The sequence below is a fragment of the Antedon mediterranea genome, chromosome 9 (assembly GCF_964355755.1).
Source record: "Antedon mediterranea chromosome 9, ecAntMedi1.1, whole genome shotgun sequence".
NCBI classification, from domain to species: domain Eukaryota; kingdom Metazoa; phylum Echinodermata; class Crinoidea; order Comatulida; family Antedonidae; genus Antedon; species Antedon mediterranea.
Window position 1 is genome coordinate 6447451 of NC_092678.1, and position 16630 is coordinate 6464080.

The 16630-nt window shown below is 33.7% G+C and overlaps 1 protein-coding gene across 1 annotated transcript; it reads right to left on the reverse strand.

The window, feature by feature from the left end:
* Positions 1–800: 800 nt before the first annotated feature.
* Positions 801–16096, reverse strand: LOC140059481 (contactin-3-like). Its single transcript, XM_072105411.1, has 20 exons — positions 15980–16096; positions 15435–15494; positions 11475–11774; positions 10811–10909; positions 10180–10392; positions 9862–9964; positions 9404–9591; positions 8855–9127; positions 8385–8678; positions 7354–7550; positions 6900–7023; positions 6265–6429; positions 5751–5903; positions 4579–4649; positions 3849–4080; positions 3387–3502; positions 3031–3217; positions 2559–2677; positions 1915–2095; positions 801–1705 (listed from the first exon to the last, which is right to left on the reverse strand). Exons 2-20 carry the CDS (start codon positions 15481–15483, stop codon positions 1602–1604), a joined length of 3168 nt encoding a protein of 1055 aa, XP_071961512.1. The 5' UTR covers positions 15484–15494; positions 15980–16096; the 3' UTR covers positions 801–1601.
* Between the last annotated feature and the right edge of the window lie 534 nt (positions 16097–16630).

The following is a 16630-nucleotide window of genomic DNA, read 5'->3' on the forward strand; positions in this document are numbered from 1 at the left end:
AAAATGATTTTTGATCTTTGTTAAAGCTTCTTTTTGTAAAAAATAGTACGTCAAATTGTCTATACTTTACACTAGGATTAAGCTGTCTACTTCATGTGACGACAACATGTGATGTGCCTATATATGGACATGATGATGTCATATCACTGCCATATTTGGACACATCATGCTTTTTTTGTCAAACTAGTTTAATAGTGTAGACAAAGCTTTACAATCTATAATCAATATATAAATATAATTACTACAAAAAAATATTCCTTTGCCACTAAACCCACATACAAATTTATCTTATCTCAAAATAAATTGTAATAAATAACTAAATCTACAAAATACTGTATAAAGATTGATATGAAAAGCGAAATTAAATAATTTACCAAATTATTTTCAGCATATATTTTTCAATACAAAACAAGGCATTTAACAAACTCCTGATGACAAATAAATACCTACACACTAACTTCAATTTAAAATAGATCCTCTTTAGATAAACTCTCCTTTTAATACAAAAAATCTTCACACTTTCTTATTATTATTATCATCAAAAATTAAAATAACAAGGTTCAACACTTTTTCAGTTACTAAATTATAATTCTATATAAATACAATATTGTTTTTAAAAAACAGCTGCAGTAACTTAAAATTTGCCTTTCATTATTTTTATAAATTTCATATTTCAATAATTCTTAATTTGTTGAGTGTACCCTGCTATATAGGTCATCCTTTAAAAATGCAAAAGCCTCATATGTATTGCATAAGAATATTAAAATATTGCAAATATCTTATTTAAAATAGTTATTAAATTGTTTTTATAATTTATAAACGATAATCATATTTGATATGGAATTTATTCTGAAATAAATATTGTTCAATAACTGATATGGCTTTTTACAATCATGAAATATTTAATTTTATAATATAATAATCCATATTATAAAGGAACACTATACAGTATTGAAATCTTCAATATAAAATTACCTGTACAATAAAGTGTCCATATCTAGAGGATCTTTAAATTGTAGTGATTTTAATGGAATTATAATCATAATATTAAATAATGCAAAATAAATTGTAATGTTATTAAATATTATATGTTCTGTTCTAGAGAAAAGATTTTTGGAACAAAATATATTTAATTTCGATATTTAATGTAATTAGGATTGTTTTGTTTTATTACAGCCAAATGATATGCAAAAATATTAAAAACTAAAAACAGTTTTGTTCTCTCTGATGATGTATGAGATTCTATATTGTGATTGGCTGTTACTACTAGCTTCCCATGTGTAGATATGCAAATTAGTTTAGACATCTTAGTTTCATGGTGGTCTGAAGAATTTGGCCTTGCTGTGTTGAATGGATTGTATTATGTAAGCAGAATAAACCACTGGTCTCCATCTTATGGATTATATACAGGCTACTTAGCCCTACTTAAGCCAGAATAACAAGGTATGTGATTTTAAAAATATTTTTATTAGGCTAGAATTTAATAGTAAATGCCAGGCCTTGTGGTTCTCTTTTACCAGTGTCTAGAGAAGGTAAATGCCCACTGAGGCATGGTGTTTCTTAGGCCTAGGCTCTAAGAGCTTAGCCCAAACAAACCATCATTATAATAAGAGCAGGTAGGCAAGCTGTAACACACATGCTACCAGGAATGATGAATAGAACATGGTGGTTGCTGAATTCGTTGATTGTCTAGCAGCCTGCGAATCTATAAAAATATACAATCACATAACATTAAAATTATTATTCATTTTAATACTAATTTTATACAAATGAAACATACATTGTCTTGAAACATCAGTCAATTCATTTATAATTTTAAATTTACTGGCAAAACATTCCACATTCCTTACATATTCTTCGAAGAACAATTAAAACAATTTTCCACCAAATATTGTATCATTAAATTTAACTTACTGTTTTCAACTCTGATTGGCTCATCCTGTCCAACACCAATCCCACCTTTGCTGTAACCCTTGACCTTTATAAGGTACACATGGTCTGGATAAAGTCGGTCAAGCATGACCTCTGTGGTTGGTACTTCTACATCTTCATAATAGGCATCATCCTCAAACGTACCTAATGGCCAGTAGCAAACCTGAAGGATTAATAACAATATATTATAAGTTGGCATTAATTCTATTTTACATTTACAACCAGGCGTTTGATTTACATCATGATCCAGTTGTCATTTTTGTCCTAAGTTTTGGAGTTTGAACCCAAGCATGGTGTTTATTCATTGATAACTGATATGATAATGTCCATTTGTATAGCGCCATTGCTCATGGCGCTGTGGATGCTACATCTTTTACCTTCTTCTTCTTCTCTCCTCAATGCTAACAATTCAGGCACTCTCAAATCTGTCTATGACATTGCCTGTGTATGAATATTTTGTGTACATCAGATCTACAATACATTTGTCATAATCAAAAAGATTCATTTTAACACCAGAACCATGTAGCGAGTGAGCCTCGAACCTTTAAAACTCAGCCTTGTGCTATTGAAGAACATCATTATAAAAGCCTCCTTATCTAGAGTATTTTCAGTTTAAACATATTTACCCTATATCCTTGAAGTTGTTCCTCATTTGATGATGTTGTTATCTTGTCCCAATTGATGTTCAGTTGGTTGTACTGTTTTCCAAACGTTACTCTTACATTATCAGGCGCTGTTTGTGGAGCTATACATTTATAGGAAATAGAATAATAGTTTTATAAGACAAAATTAGATATATAAAAAAAACTTTTCTTTGCCCAATACATCTATTTTCTTTTTTATTAAGAAAACACCCATAAATCTGGATTTTATAATAGAAATATCTATGTAAAGAATGTCACTTCTACTGATATTGTCATATCGCTATCATATATGGGCACATACACTTTTATAGTTTAGACAGAGTTTTAGTATCCTTTTAGCTTTTCATTATTCTGTTAAAAATAGCCGACCAATTTTCATTTCTACCAGTATGGTAGGGAAATTTCATGAGTACCATAATAAACTTCTTCCCAGCTACTAATCTATGCTACTTACCAGACCTATATGTCCTAGCTGTTGCAATTGTGCTGCCAGGCCCTTTACCACCAGCGGTGTATGCATACACTCTAAATTGGTACTGTGTATAAGCCTCCAATTTATCAATAATGCTAACGGTTCCTGATCCAGATGTAGTGTATATACTAGCGCTTGATTCTGGTATGTCATCTGTCCAGTATGCTATCTAATAATACAAAACAAAGTTCAGACATTTAATTCAATTCAAATTCTTAAACTGGGAAATTTGTTTGGTCGAGACAAGTATCAATCAGCTACTCTTTGTTTAATAACATTGAGTTGGTTATGATAGTTACAATTCATACTCATAGTAGCAATAGCATTAAATAACATACTTTGTAACCTTTGAACTGTCCCTGGACTGCCTGTGTGTTAATAGCATTCCATGACACCCTGATAGTCATTGCTGATTGGACGCTCAGTCGCACTCTACCAGGAGCAGTAGACGGTGCTGGAATATAAATGTTAGAATCAAAAGAAGATAATTATTGTGTCTTTCGGCTTAAAGTTTAATTATACACAATATCATTATATTATCATCACTACCATATTTAAGGACATAGCACTTTTTTTATCAAACTAGTTTGATAGTATGGACATACAGTAGCTTTAATCAGTATTCATTTACTGCGAATATACCACCCTATATTGTAAATATACCACCCTCTCTATTAAATATACCACACTCCCTTGTAAATATACCACCCTCTCTTGTAAATATACCGTCCTATATTGTAAATATACCGCCCTATATTGTATATAGCATCCCCTCTTGTTATCCCTACAAACCATCTTACCTTCTTCATATGAGAATATATTAACCGGAGTGCTCATTGGTCCTGGGCCAGGATCATTAACAGCCTGTATCTGTACAGTGTATTCTATGAACGTTTCAACACCCTCTACTTCAAATACGCCCACTGTACCATTGTTGACATCAGCAGTTTGCTGTAGGCCTTCAGATCCAACCCGAGCCCAGTACACTTTATAATAGATACTTGGGGCATTCCAGTCTTCCATACCGAGGGGCTGATGACATAAGAATAATAATTTATATTTTTCATGAAGTAATGGAAGTAAAATTTTATTACTGAAAACTGATTTTTGCGGGAGGAATACCATAAGAAAAACTTGGGTTTGAACAATTTTAGTAGTCAGTCTTTCATACTTTAGGCGTCTTTCACACCTGCTCTGGGCGACGCCAGGGTTCACGCAAGATTGCATGTACAGCATTAGCGACTTCTCATTTTCACGATGCGCTACATGGCTATGCACATATCAAGTAAATTGCATGGCGCATAGCCGTGGTGGGCGTCGTGAAAACAAAACATTGAAATGTTATTTTATTTGCCGGAAACCGGTGAAGCAGAAATGAAAGACGTTTTAGACCAGCATGTAGTGATTGCTTTTCTGGTTACTGGTCAATATGTTGGATGACACAGTTAGTTTTTAGTCATACTAACTATGTATACTTAACATTTTCAAGTGTTGAAATGTTATTGTATAGAATAAATACTACTGCTTTACCTGCCATGTAATACGAAGCTGACCTTCTCTCCCGCCTCCGCCACCAAGGTTACTAGGAGCTTTTGTGGGCACTGTAACAAAATTAGTTTAATGTTTAATGAATATTCTACAAAATCTACAAATTTTTCAAATTGGACTACTGTGTAATTATCAAATCCACATTTTATTAATATATTTGTAATCTTTTTTCAAATAATTTCCAACAATTCAATTTTTGCTCATTTTGTATGTGTTCAGATGGAATATTATACCACTAACATTTCTGAGTTTATGATGAGAGGATGTTGCATATTTATTAGGTTAATTTAGAGAACTCTGATTTTAGAGTGATTACTATGGTGTCATAATCTGTGCAACGCTTGGCAATTATTTCTGTTCCCAAATGTAATATGTTGTGTTTGATTGTACTTTAGGATGCACATGTTCATCATTTAATAGATACAGCATAGTACAACTACCATATTAAAAACACTTATTTAATGTTAAAGCCCCATTCCCTACGTTTTTTAGATCTAATTTAAGATCACAAACTATATTTAATGTAAAAATAATACTATATGGTCCTATTCCGATAACTTTTTTCGTCTTTAAACGGTTAAAAATGTGAAAAATAAGTCGATTTTAATAATTATAGCGGCCCGCTATAAATCCCAAAATGCATTGCGCGCGGATTGATATTTTTGTTTTTCACCTGTAATTGGCCCACTTTTCGATCGATCGTGAGGCCAAAACAAATGGAAGACTCCTAACTTTTCAGCGAAAATACCGGGTTTTCCCCAATTTGTATCAACGGAGTCTGGCAAAAATAGAAAGACAATTAATGCAGCAACTATACAACGTCAGGCTAGGTATATAGCTAGCGTACGATGTTCGCACGTTACCGATGTTTACCAGCTAGGCCTACAAAACTAAGCCTAGCCAGGCTAGGCCTAAGACCGTCCACGAGAGGTCGATCGCCGCGAGCTACTTAGGTAGTGCATTGTTTCTCACTTTTTATCATAATTTACCATAAAACGTACATTTAAGACAAGGAATGACATGGTTTAATGTTTTTAAAGTGATATATATGTATTATTTTCCAAAAAACGTCCAAAATTGCAGGGAAGGGGTCTTTAACACCAATTCAAAGATAACATATCGGTTGTGAAACACGGTTTTTAGAGAATTCTCACCTGCCGGCTGAGTTGTAAATTCTGGTGACGAGTCACTCGGCTCACCAGCACCAAACCTATTGACAGCTAGTACACGGAACATGTAAACACTCCAAGGTGAAAGGTTAATCAAGGTCACGGAGTCTTTATTGACATCAGCAGTAGGTGCTATATCTATAAATAGATATGATTTAATCATGATTTATGTAAACAATCTTTCATGGACCGACATTCCATCATTATTTCTTAAGGAAACGCAATAAAAGGAGTATGGGGTAGATACACTTTCTTGTTATACAGTGGAACCCCCACAAAGTGTCCCTTAATAGAGGTATCACTAAATATGGGATGTAGTGATAAACATATATTTTCCCTTGTTTGACAGGAAGCTGTCCCCATAATAAGGATGTCCCTATAGTAGTTATATATTGCCCTTTGTTTGTTTTTAAAGGGAAAGTTTGCTTTTATAAAAAAATTAAAAAAAGTTTTGTAAAATAATAAAATAGAAAAAAAAAGAAAACAAACCCTAGTTTACCTCTTTGAATCTCCATCCATTCTTGTATGTGATTGGTCATAGCTTCGACTCTGTATGATGTAATGGGACTACCACCCTCTCTACCGCTAGACCAAATTAGTGCGACACTTGTTGCTGTAGCACTGCCATCTTGAATACGCACACCATATGGTGCCCCCGGGGGTCCTATAATGAAAGTTAGATAGACAATATTCAGGGTGCAAATTGAATTACTAGTATCATAGAGATATTATAGTAATAATATCTCTATGCTAGTATTTAAAACATTCATATTTTATAGGACTAGATTATTACACATTATAAAAGCCCACCTGAAACTTGGAGTAATTATACTGCAGGGTAAGCCCACCCAACCACCATCAATAATAAATACAGTAAAACCTTCCATTGGGACATTTCTATTAAGGGTACACAGAGGAGTAATACATTTTTTACATTTTGACCAACCTCTATTTATGGGAAAACCCCTGTTGAGAGGACAGTTTCCCATGAAACAAATGTGGGGAAGTATATTTCAAACACAATGTCAAATCCTATTTAGGGTAAAACCCAATTAAGTGGAAATCTATCTACTGTAAACAGGATACAAAAACTACAGCTATTCATCAAAGATATTGGCACTGATTGTTACTCACCTTGGACTGTGATGATGGCAGAGGCAGACACCTGGTTGATGGGTGATGTCACCACACAGGTATATTCACCTTGCTGGTACATTGTGGTATCCTTAATTACCAGGTTACCGTGCACATCAATCATCTATAAAACAAAGACATCACATCAACTATTTGTCCTGGTTTGCCAATATAGAAATGAGGCTCAAGGAATGACAACCAAGAACTGGTAAAAGGACCGGAAGACAAAAAGATGGAGAGATTGAATCTGGAAGAGAATGGCATATGACAGAAGAAAATCAAAATTACTGGAGGAGGGATTTACCCAACTATGGATGAAAACAGCCAGATGATGATAATAGGTTGATGGAGAGATAAAATTAACAAATACATGGCAACCTGGATCAGAATGGCATGACAGAAGAAAATGGAAATTGCTGGAGATTACTAACAGCACTATCAATTTGTCTGTTACCTCTACATCCATGTCATAATGTTTCAGATCCAGTTCATCATGGTCCTCTTCCCCATCCAGATGCAATTGATTACCATTAAACAGCCAAGTATATGCCAGTTCTAACAGGTCATCAACTCTAGCTTCACACTTGATGGTGTTGTCTCTGCCAGCACGTATCGTCTGGTCTGTCGGTTTCATGAAAAACTTGACCCCCTCTAGAAAAGCAGGTTTATAATTCCATCAACAAACATTAACTAATGTACATTAATTTAAGAGATTGTTTATTAAAGAGATATTAGTTTATTGAATATAAAACACAATAGAACCCCTATTAAGAGGACACCGTCAGCAGAAACAAACAAGTGTTTCCTTAATATGGTTAGTCGTAGTTTTCAGTAGAACCTGATTTTACATTCCCTCGATTTTACGTACGCTAAAAATAACCGATGACGTCATCATTTTCTTACATTGAGGGCGCAATTTAACAACAACAAAGCACACAAAGCCACAAGCATGGCTGTGTGAGGAATTCTGCTGTGTGTGGGACAAGCTACGCACGTGCATTCCCCATAAAGCAGCGACTGTTTTTTTTTTATAGAAAACAATTATATTTTACACTTTATTTAAACATCGCACAGCCTGTATATACTGTACTTTTCTAGTTAGGCCTCACATCTTGCTAGGCCAGCTACGATCTCTACGTATTTGGGGTCAATTTAAGGTCAACCTTGATTTTACGAATCCTTTGTTTTACGTACGCCTTTCGGTCCCGTACCGTACGTAAAATGGAGGTTCTACTGTAGTCTGTTTGTTTCACAGGAAAGTGTCCTCTTAATAGGATTGGTGTCCTATAAAGGAGAGAGTTGCGCTACCGTATCCGCATTAACAGTTTGATGCAATAAATAGAAATCTTTTCTCTGATAAATAGAGATATTTATTACCATGATTGTAAAAGTTTGTTGGCTTATTTACTTCCTAAATTACATACTGTATATTTATTTTGCAAAAGTTACTTTATAGAAGTTGAGAACCAAGCATGGTGATGTTACCTTTGACCTCAATGGAGCCGGTACTGGTGTTGGTTCCAAGGTCATTGGAAGCTACACAACGATACCTGCCACCATCACCAGAATGCACATCCATAATCATCAGGTCACCAGAGTTATCATCCACAAAGAATTTGTTATTTGTCCTAATATCGTCCCACTGATTTGTGGCGCCCTCTCGTTGCCAAACAATCCTTGCCTTTGGTGCAGCCTCGGGCCGGCAGCTCAAAGTGGCGTTCTGTCCGAGAGCAGCTGGTTGTGCAACATTTACAGAAATGTAGAAAATCGGCGCAAAAGCTGTAATTAAATGAATAAAAAAGAATTTTCAATTCTCACTCTACTGGCCCACTGCGCTATTATATCTGTATATTTTTCTAGCCCACATGCGTGTGTTATAATACCATCATCTATGCAATGAAGAATGTGATTTTAAATAACTATAGAAAGAACAAATATATAAAATAAGTACTCACCCCTAACATTTAGTTGGGCAGTTGAAATAATCATTCCAAACTCATTGCTAGCCTCGCATTGAAACATGGCATCATCGTCTTCCTGAAGGTCACTGATGGTCAATGTCCTCTGACCATTACTGACCAGGTACTTTGCACTACTTTGAACTTCCACACCATTCCGATACCAACTGTATACGATGGGTTCTGTCGATTCTGCTACACACGTCCAAATCACCTCTCCACCAATATCGCCATTCTTGTCTTCAATTTCGTCAACCCACTGTGGCTTAGCTATATGGCAAAATAATATTTAGCATTAGATTTTATGATGAGGAATAGAATTTGTTGGTGACACAAATAATCCTTTAAGAGAAGATGTAGATGGGAAAACAAGTCATTAATGTCAGGTCTTTTAAGGCGTTGGAAGCGTGATCACTCATATAACACTCCTAAAATGGCCTTGAGGTGTGCGATTTAAATCACACTTAAATTTGGTGGGTAACTTCTTTTAGACGGTCTTTCTGATAAAGCCAGCTTTAGCTTCAGAACACCAGTAAAGAAACTTACATCTGACAATAACTGTGCCTTCATTACTGATGCCACTCTGCACTGAGTTAGAGGCACTACATCGATATGTTCCTGCATCTTCTATAGCAATATTTGGGATAACAAGCTCCTGGCTGTAATCTGTCTGGAAGGATCCACTAGGCAGACTCTCTCCATCAGTCCTTGTCCATGACAGTGATGGAGTGGGCCTAAAAACAAACATGTTTGAGGGGGTTAGTGCTAAAATATATATTTTCCCTCTGTCTTATGGGAAAATGTCCCCTGAATGGGGGTTGGTTTTAGTGTTAAAACATATATTTCCCTCTGTTTCACAGTCAAATATCCCCTTCTAGGGGTTGGTTGTGGTATTAAAACAACAAATGTCCCCTTTTTTAAGAATGTCACCTAAATAAGGTTAGGGGAGGGGATCTACTGTGTACAGTATATGCAGTTCTTTTTGTTTTTGAAGTTGTACTAACCTGCCACTGAAGAAACACTGTAAGGTCACAGTATCCCCTTCCAATACATTCTGGGTACCAATAATTTGTTCCACTTGTGGGGCGTAATTTTGGTCCCTAGATGCTGATGGTAAAAAAAAGAAAAAAATAATTAGTTTGTAATTATTTACTACAATAGGAAAAATACAAGGGCTCTCTACTGGCCATTATGGTGTATCAGCATATTGATGCTACTCCCATCCCACTCTCTCTCAACATTGTCAAAGTACAGTATTATATCATTACTGCTAATTTGCTGTAGAATTAATACTTTATTGTGTATTTATTCTAGGCCCTTACCTGAAACTTGAAGTGGCCTTTTAGGCCCACCATACTTGTTTGATGCCCCACTAGGATTATTGTATGAATTGCGAATCTCGCAAACGTAATCTCCTGTATCACCATTAGCCCCTGTGAATGTGTTGGCAAAGTAAAGATATCCATCTTTACCCACACGGATGCGACGATCTCCTGATATATACTGGCCATTTTTCATCCAGCTATATTCAAGACCTGTACACAAAATTTCATTCACAATTATAGATAGAGTTGTGAAGTTGGACTTATGGACAGACTATTATCACTGAGGAGGAATGCTCTTCCTTGGATGCCAGTCTAATAAAACTTTTGTCTAAAAAAGGCAATTTAAATATCAGTGGTTAGAATATTTATTTTACACTAAGGATAACCCAGGAAGTCCTTAGATTTGTTCTTTAAAATGAACATAAGCCACGTTGTACACAGGACCAACAGCTTAACGTCTCATCCGAATGATGGTGCGCTATCTACATTTATTCTAACCTGCTAGTTAGAACACACAGAAATCTATGGTCTTTCATGGTTCAACGCACACTAGTTTAGCCACTGCATTTAAATGCCACGCTTCTTCTTCATTTAACATTACAAAAACATCATAAATGATTATCTTTACCAGGATAATTATCGGGAGCATCACAATTTAATGATGTGCTTAAAAATTCATTTACTGTTACTGTTGGTTGGTCATTCAGACTTGGAAAAAGGTCCACAACTATTTGATAGAAAAGAACAGAAAGCATTTATATTTAATCATCGTTATTACTGTAGTATATTTATATACTGATATGATATACGTTTCAGAACACTGTATACAGATTACAGCTAATGCTGCACGTAATTGCGTCCAGTCTAGTGTGAAAAGCTCATCGACAAGTAATTGATATCGCAATTTTCACTTATTACGATTGTGTAATAGAATTAAATGTCTCTATATCACTCCTACTATGGAGGAAATATATAGGTGATGCTATATAATTCTCCATGCTCCTACCACGGACCTATAGGTCCATGCTCCTACGGAATTATATCGCAACATTTCACAGTCACTGATTGGTTTATTTAGTTTAAATGAACCAATTAGTATACTTGTTTATAAGGTCGTCATTTTGTCAACAAACAGAAAACATTTTGGTCATATACTTTACAGTAGGAAGACAGAACATTTTATTTAGTAGGCTAGTCTATTTTTTGCTGAATAGTCTAATTCTATAAAAAAAATGCCCCTTTGAAGGCCTATAAGTTCATAAACATATGCAATGATTTGTAAGCCTACTTACATGTAAACGTTAGTTCCGCAGGCCTACTGAACACTGTGCCAACCTCATTAGACACCCAACACTGGTACATCCCTGCATCTCTCGTTCTCTCCGCATTGGTAATGCGCAGTTGGCCACCACTTATGGAGATATCTGAGTTACTGTCTGTAATAACGTCACCGTTGAAACGCCACTCGTATACTAATTCTCCATCCCCTTCAGCGGTACATCCAAAGTTGGCCGTGTTCATACCAATGTCCGCATCAACAATTTGATCTCTGGGCTCAATTATAATCTTTGGTCCTTTCATCTCATCCATTTCTTAAAAAGACAACAAATTATTTATCAATTTTATTTTTGGTTGCAAGGATATAGAATTTGTTAATTTAATCCACTGAATTTAAAATAACTTACATTCATACAGTATACAACTGTAGTTTTTACTTACTAGTTTTTAGGGATAGATATGTGGTTACGGAAGATGCCATTCCATTTTGGAGGCAATCTGGACCACTTTTTATTTTAATAATTTTAGGCCATATGTCAAAACTTGCTCTTGTTATTACCATTATTTTCATTTTATTTTTGGTTAGGACAACATACTGTACAGATTATTATCCCTTATGACAATAAAATACACTGTAATATCATTCTTGTTTAGTGCTTAAATTCCATTAAAATATTGCTGCTAAATTACACCTGTTAAGTGTTATAATAGCTGTATAGTATTAACATTGCCGTTTGAATATTTAAAAGTGAATTTCATTTGATAAAACTGCTAGAACTTTTCACAATAGCTTGTCCGTTAGGTCATCAGCTAGTGTTCTATTGTATTCAGAGCTGAGACACTATAAATGTGCAATTTTCATTGTTCAGTTTTTATGCATCAATAATTCCCTATACCTAGTCACCTTTGTGAGCAGTACAATGGAAAGCCTACTGTAGGCTTGTTGTACACTATTGACAAGATCACACCATACAGTTTTGTCTGCCCTAGTTGATTTATTTAAACATGTATAAACTGATGAAATGTGGCCTACTAATTTTTTTTAGAATCAAAACAACATTTAAATGATATTTTCCAAAATGTATGATTGTATATGATGGTAAAACAATGTTGTTATTATACCGCCATGGTATCAGCAGATTATACAACCAGTACCAGCGTAAAATAATATATATATAATTTATTTATATTATTAAGATGAAAATTTATGGGGAAAATAATTGAAACAACAGCTAAATAAATGTTAGAGTAGGCTGAAGTGAATGGCTGACCAATGTTTGGCCAACTAAAATGGTCAATGGAAAACAGGGACATCATCACCTTTCCTATAGTATAAGCCCACCTGGGGGTTAAAACTGCCGTCAAATTTGTAGGTAATAGTCGTTTTCATGCAGCAGTTTCATCTTCCAAAGTAAGCTCATTTTTAAGTTATTCAGTAACAAATAAAAAAAATATATTAATTTGGTAACTTTACTGTAACTGTAGTTATTAAAAATCTAGTAAAAATACATCCAATTAAAAAGATTAAAACCTTCTAAACAAAATCACTGTACTACAGACATTCAAAATTACATTCTGTACTTATGAATAATCGATAGACGCCGTGAAATCAATGATATAGCACACTATCACAACATCAAGCAGCGTATCACGCTTGGGAAATGAAATCACACACGATGGAATCGACAACACATATTGCATTATCATGCAAAAACCAATTTCCAATGTAACATCTTAATCTCAATAATTCGGATTACGGTATGTTGTGCCTAGCATACCCGGATAAACCGGCAATAGCCTGAGCTCTGCCAAGGGAGAGCCACGAACAAAAACATACGTTACTTGAACATCCCTCTGGAATCAATCAATGTGCTTATAATATTTCCATTTTTCAAAAAAAAAAAATATTAATACCTTTTACTTTCAAAACATGATTAGATATCAAATAATTATGATAAAAGTTAATATTCACATAATAAATTACATTTCTCAAATAAATAATATACAGTAGTGGTATACAAATGAATTATTTCAATGTGGGACAGTGGGAAAAGGCACTCATCATAGACTACCATTTTTAAAGAACAATTTGCGATATAATTTTATTAAATTATCTACCAGCCAGTACCATAAAACATTTTACTGTTGTTTCTGTTGTATAGTTTTAAGAGATAATCAATAAAATGAATTGCAAAAATGTAATCTTAATTTTAAAATGTAATAAATCTTCATCAAACCAATAATAAATAAATAAATAAATAATAATAAATTTATTGTTTGTATCTTCTTCTGCTCAAAATTTATTATCAAACCGTTTTTTTATCTAAAACTGTATATTATGCGACTACTGTATACTTAACATTTTAAAAGTCATTCAAATCCTAAATGTTATTAAATCATATCATATTTTTATATATCGCAGAAATATAAATAAATTCATATTCTTTTAAATTCTAAAATAATATTTCCTAAGTAAAAATTTGATGAGGATTTGCATATTTTTATCAACCATTATCAATACATTAATATTTAAATTTTATAGTAACAGATACAATATTTGTGTGTGAGCTGTATGAATTAAAATCAAATTATTATTTAAATATTTGTTTAATTTATTACTTTCTTTATCTTTATTCACAAATTTTTTGAATTAAATAACTCATTCTATTTTCCATTTTTAATTTCAATACAGTATTTGGAAAAAAATTAATTGAATCTTTCTAAAATTTGATTACAGCATGGAGTAATTAATAATAAATACTCCACTATTGACTATAGTATTACTCCATAATACAGGTGTTTTTTTATGCAAATTAGCTAGGAAAGTATGTTTAATTAATATGTAGCCTGGATAGCAAAGTCAAAGTACTCCAAGGAATGCTATGGGAAAGGCTATTATTCAGGCTATGATGTAATCCACTTGTATTATTATGCTAATGAGTTAAGCTACAACTACATGTTAGTTCACCTACACAGAGCACAAGGGAGGTTGGAGGCATGCATGAGGCCATTGACTGTGACAAGCTAATTAGGCCCATGTGTAATATACTACAAACACTGTGGAACTATACAACAGCTAATAATAACCATATTTATTCAAGGAAACCAATCTAATGTAAAGTAAAGCTTAATACTATAGTAGATTCATATTAACAAAATCAGGCAAACTGCTGAAAGGTAATAGTTTATTGAATGAATTCACATTTTGTTGTACTGCAGGCTGTCTTAGGCAATACATTGTATAGGAAAAGTGGCTTGTTTTCTGTACTGCACACTAATTTGGACTATGGTATAACTAAATTATAGTCCCAATTAATACAAACAAGTTTATTCTCCAATTAAAGACATTTTTTGCCCAGTGTTTTTCTACCTAAACTTCTAGTTTGAGACTATAAATTATAGGCCTAATACCTCCAATTAAAGACCATTTTGGCCCAGTGTTTTTCTACCTCTTGGACTATACATTGTTTAGGGGAAAATAGATTTTTGTACTAAACTTCTAACTTGAGACTATAAATTATAGGCCTAATACCTCCAATTAAAGACCATTGTTACTAAGCTGATTTATTATAGACTTCTTCTACAGTACCTATCCATTTTAGACAGGCATGTTTTGATTTACCATTACCTTTAATTAAAGACCAACTAGTGTTATTCAGCACTGACCACAGTCAGTAATTAAGAAATTTAATTAGATACCCTTGTCTCACAGAACATGAGGACCTAACATTTTTGCAAAAAATGTTTTTATAGTTAGGAAAAAAGTTTAATCATTTTGCTGTGGGGCTTAATATTTAGTTTCCTATGACCAATCCTGGCTACAGCCCTGGATATTGTATCCACAAAATGTGAATGTTATATATTAGTGTATATGCTTGGAGAATACATTTATTTGATTGTAAATTGTTTGTAACAGTGTAAAACCAATATATTATTAATTATTCAAATGTTGCAACAATAAATACAGTACTTACGAGCTGAAGCCACAGCAAACAAAAACAAAGAGATTATTGTTGTCTTCATTCTGACAGTATCTGGAAAAAATTAATTTATTAATTGTATAAATTACAGACCATGGCCCATGCAAAATAAGATGGCATTTATTTAAGTTTAGGCCACTAAATCTAGGCCTAGCTAGGCTAACTAAGAAGTAGGTCTAGCCTAGTAGAGCTATGATATCTAGCCTAGGCCCTGCCTTTAGGCTATGCTATGTAGTAGGCTAAGACTATACTTAACTAGGCCTAGCTCGGCAGGCCTATGCCTGGCCCTAGCCCCTAGGCAGGCATAATTAATAATAATATCTAAAAACACAATGGGCCAGCCAGGGCCTTAGCTAGGCCTAGCCTAAGGCTAGTAGTTTTTAAGTAAGTACCTACATAATCCTACAGTACTCGTTGTAGGATAGATTATAGGGAGATAGGGAAACCATTTCTCTAGCCTAGCTAACTCGTCTAATAATTACACACACAAGGCGAAAAAAACCCCATAATAGCGACTATTAATAACAAAGCTTACATACCTAAATACACACTAATACACCTATGAATGTTTAAAAAACCGACAGGAAAATATATAAATATAAATTTTATTCGGAAAAAGTGCAACAAAACAGACGCATCTTGTTACTTCCTCTTTTGTCTCGCATGATTGCGTTCTCTGTTTGGTACCAAAATTTAAATGAATATAGAGGGCGAACTACAATTTATTCCTATGTCATATCATAATTATTATTTTCATTAATAAAATATTTACGAGTCTAGGCTATTATTTATTAATACAGACAGTATTTGAATCAAACAGAGAATAATTTCCCCTTGAAAAATATCACCCAAATGTTGATAATTGTATAAAAATCATATTATTAAGGATATAAAAAACAAACTCCTAAAAATGCTAGCAAAGTCGTATCTTTATATTTCAAAACTTTATTTGTTTGTTCAAATATGCATATCAAACTTATTAAATATTAGTGGACTCTCTGATCTCTCAATAAGGTTAATGATATTTCTTGGTACGTTCTAACAGGATCTTCTAAGAGCAATGAATTAGTCGACTGTTGCAACTTGTAGTTAAAAACATATTAAAAAATGTGTATTTTTACAAGCGTCTTGTGTCATGTAAGAGGTAACACTAAATTATTTTCAACATCTTCATAAAGTATCATGACTAT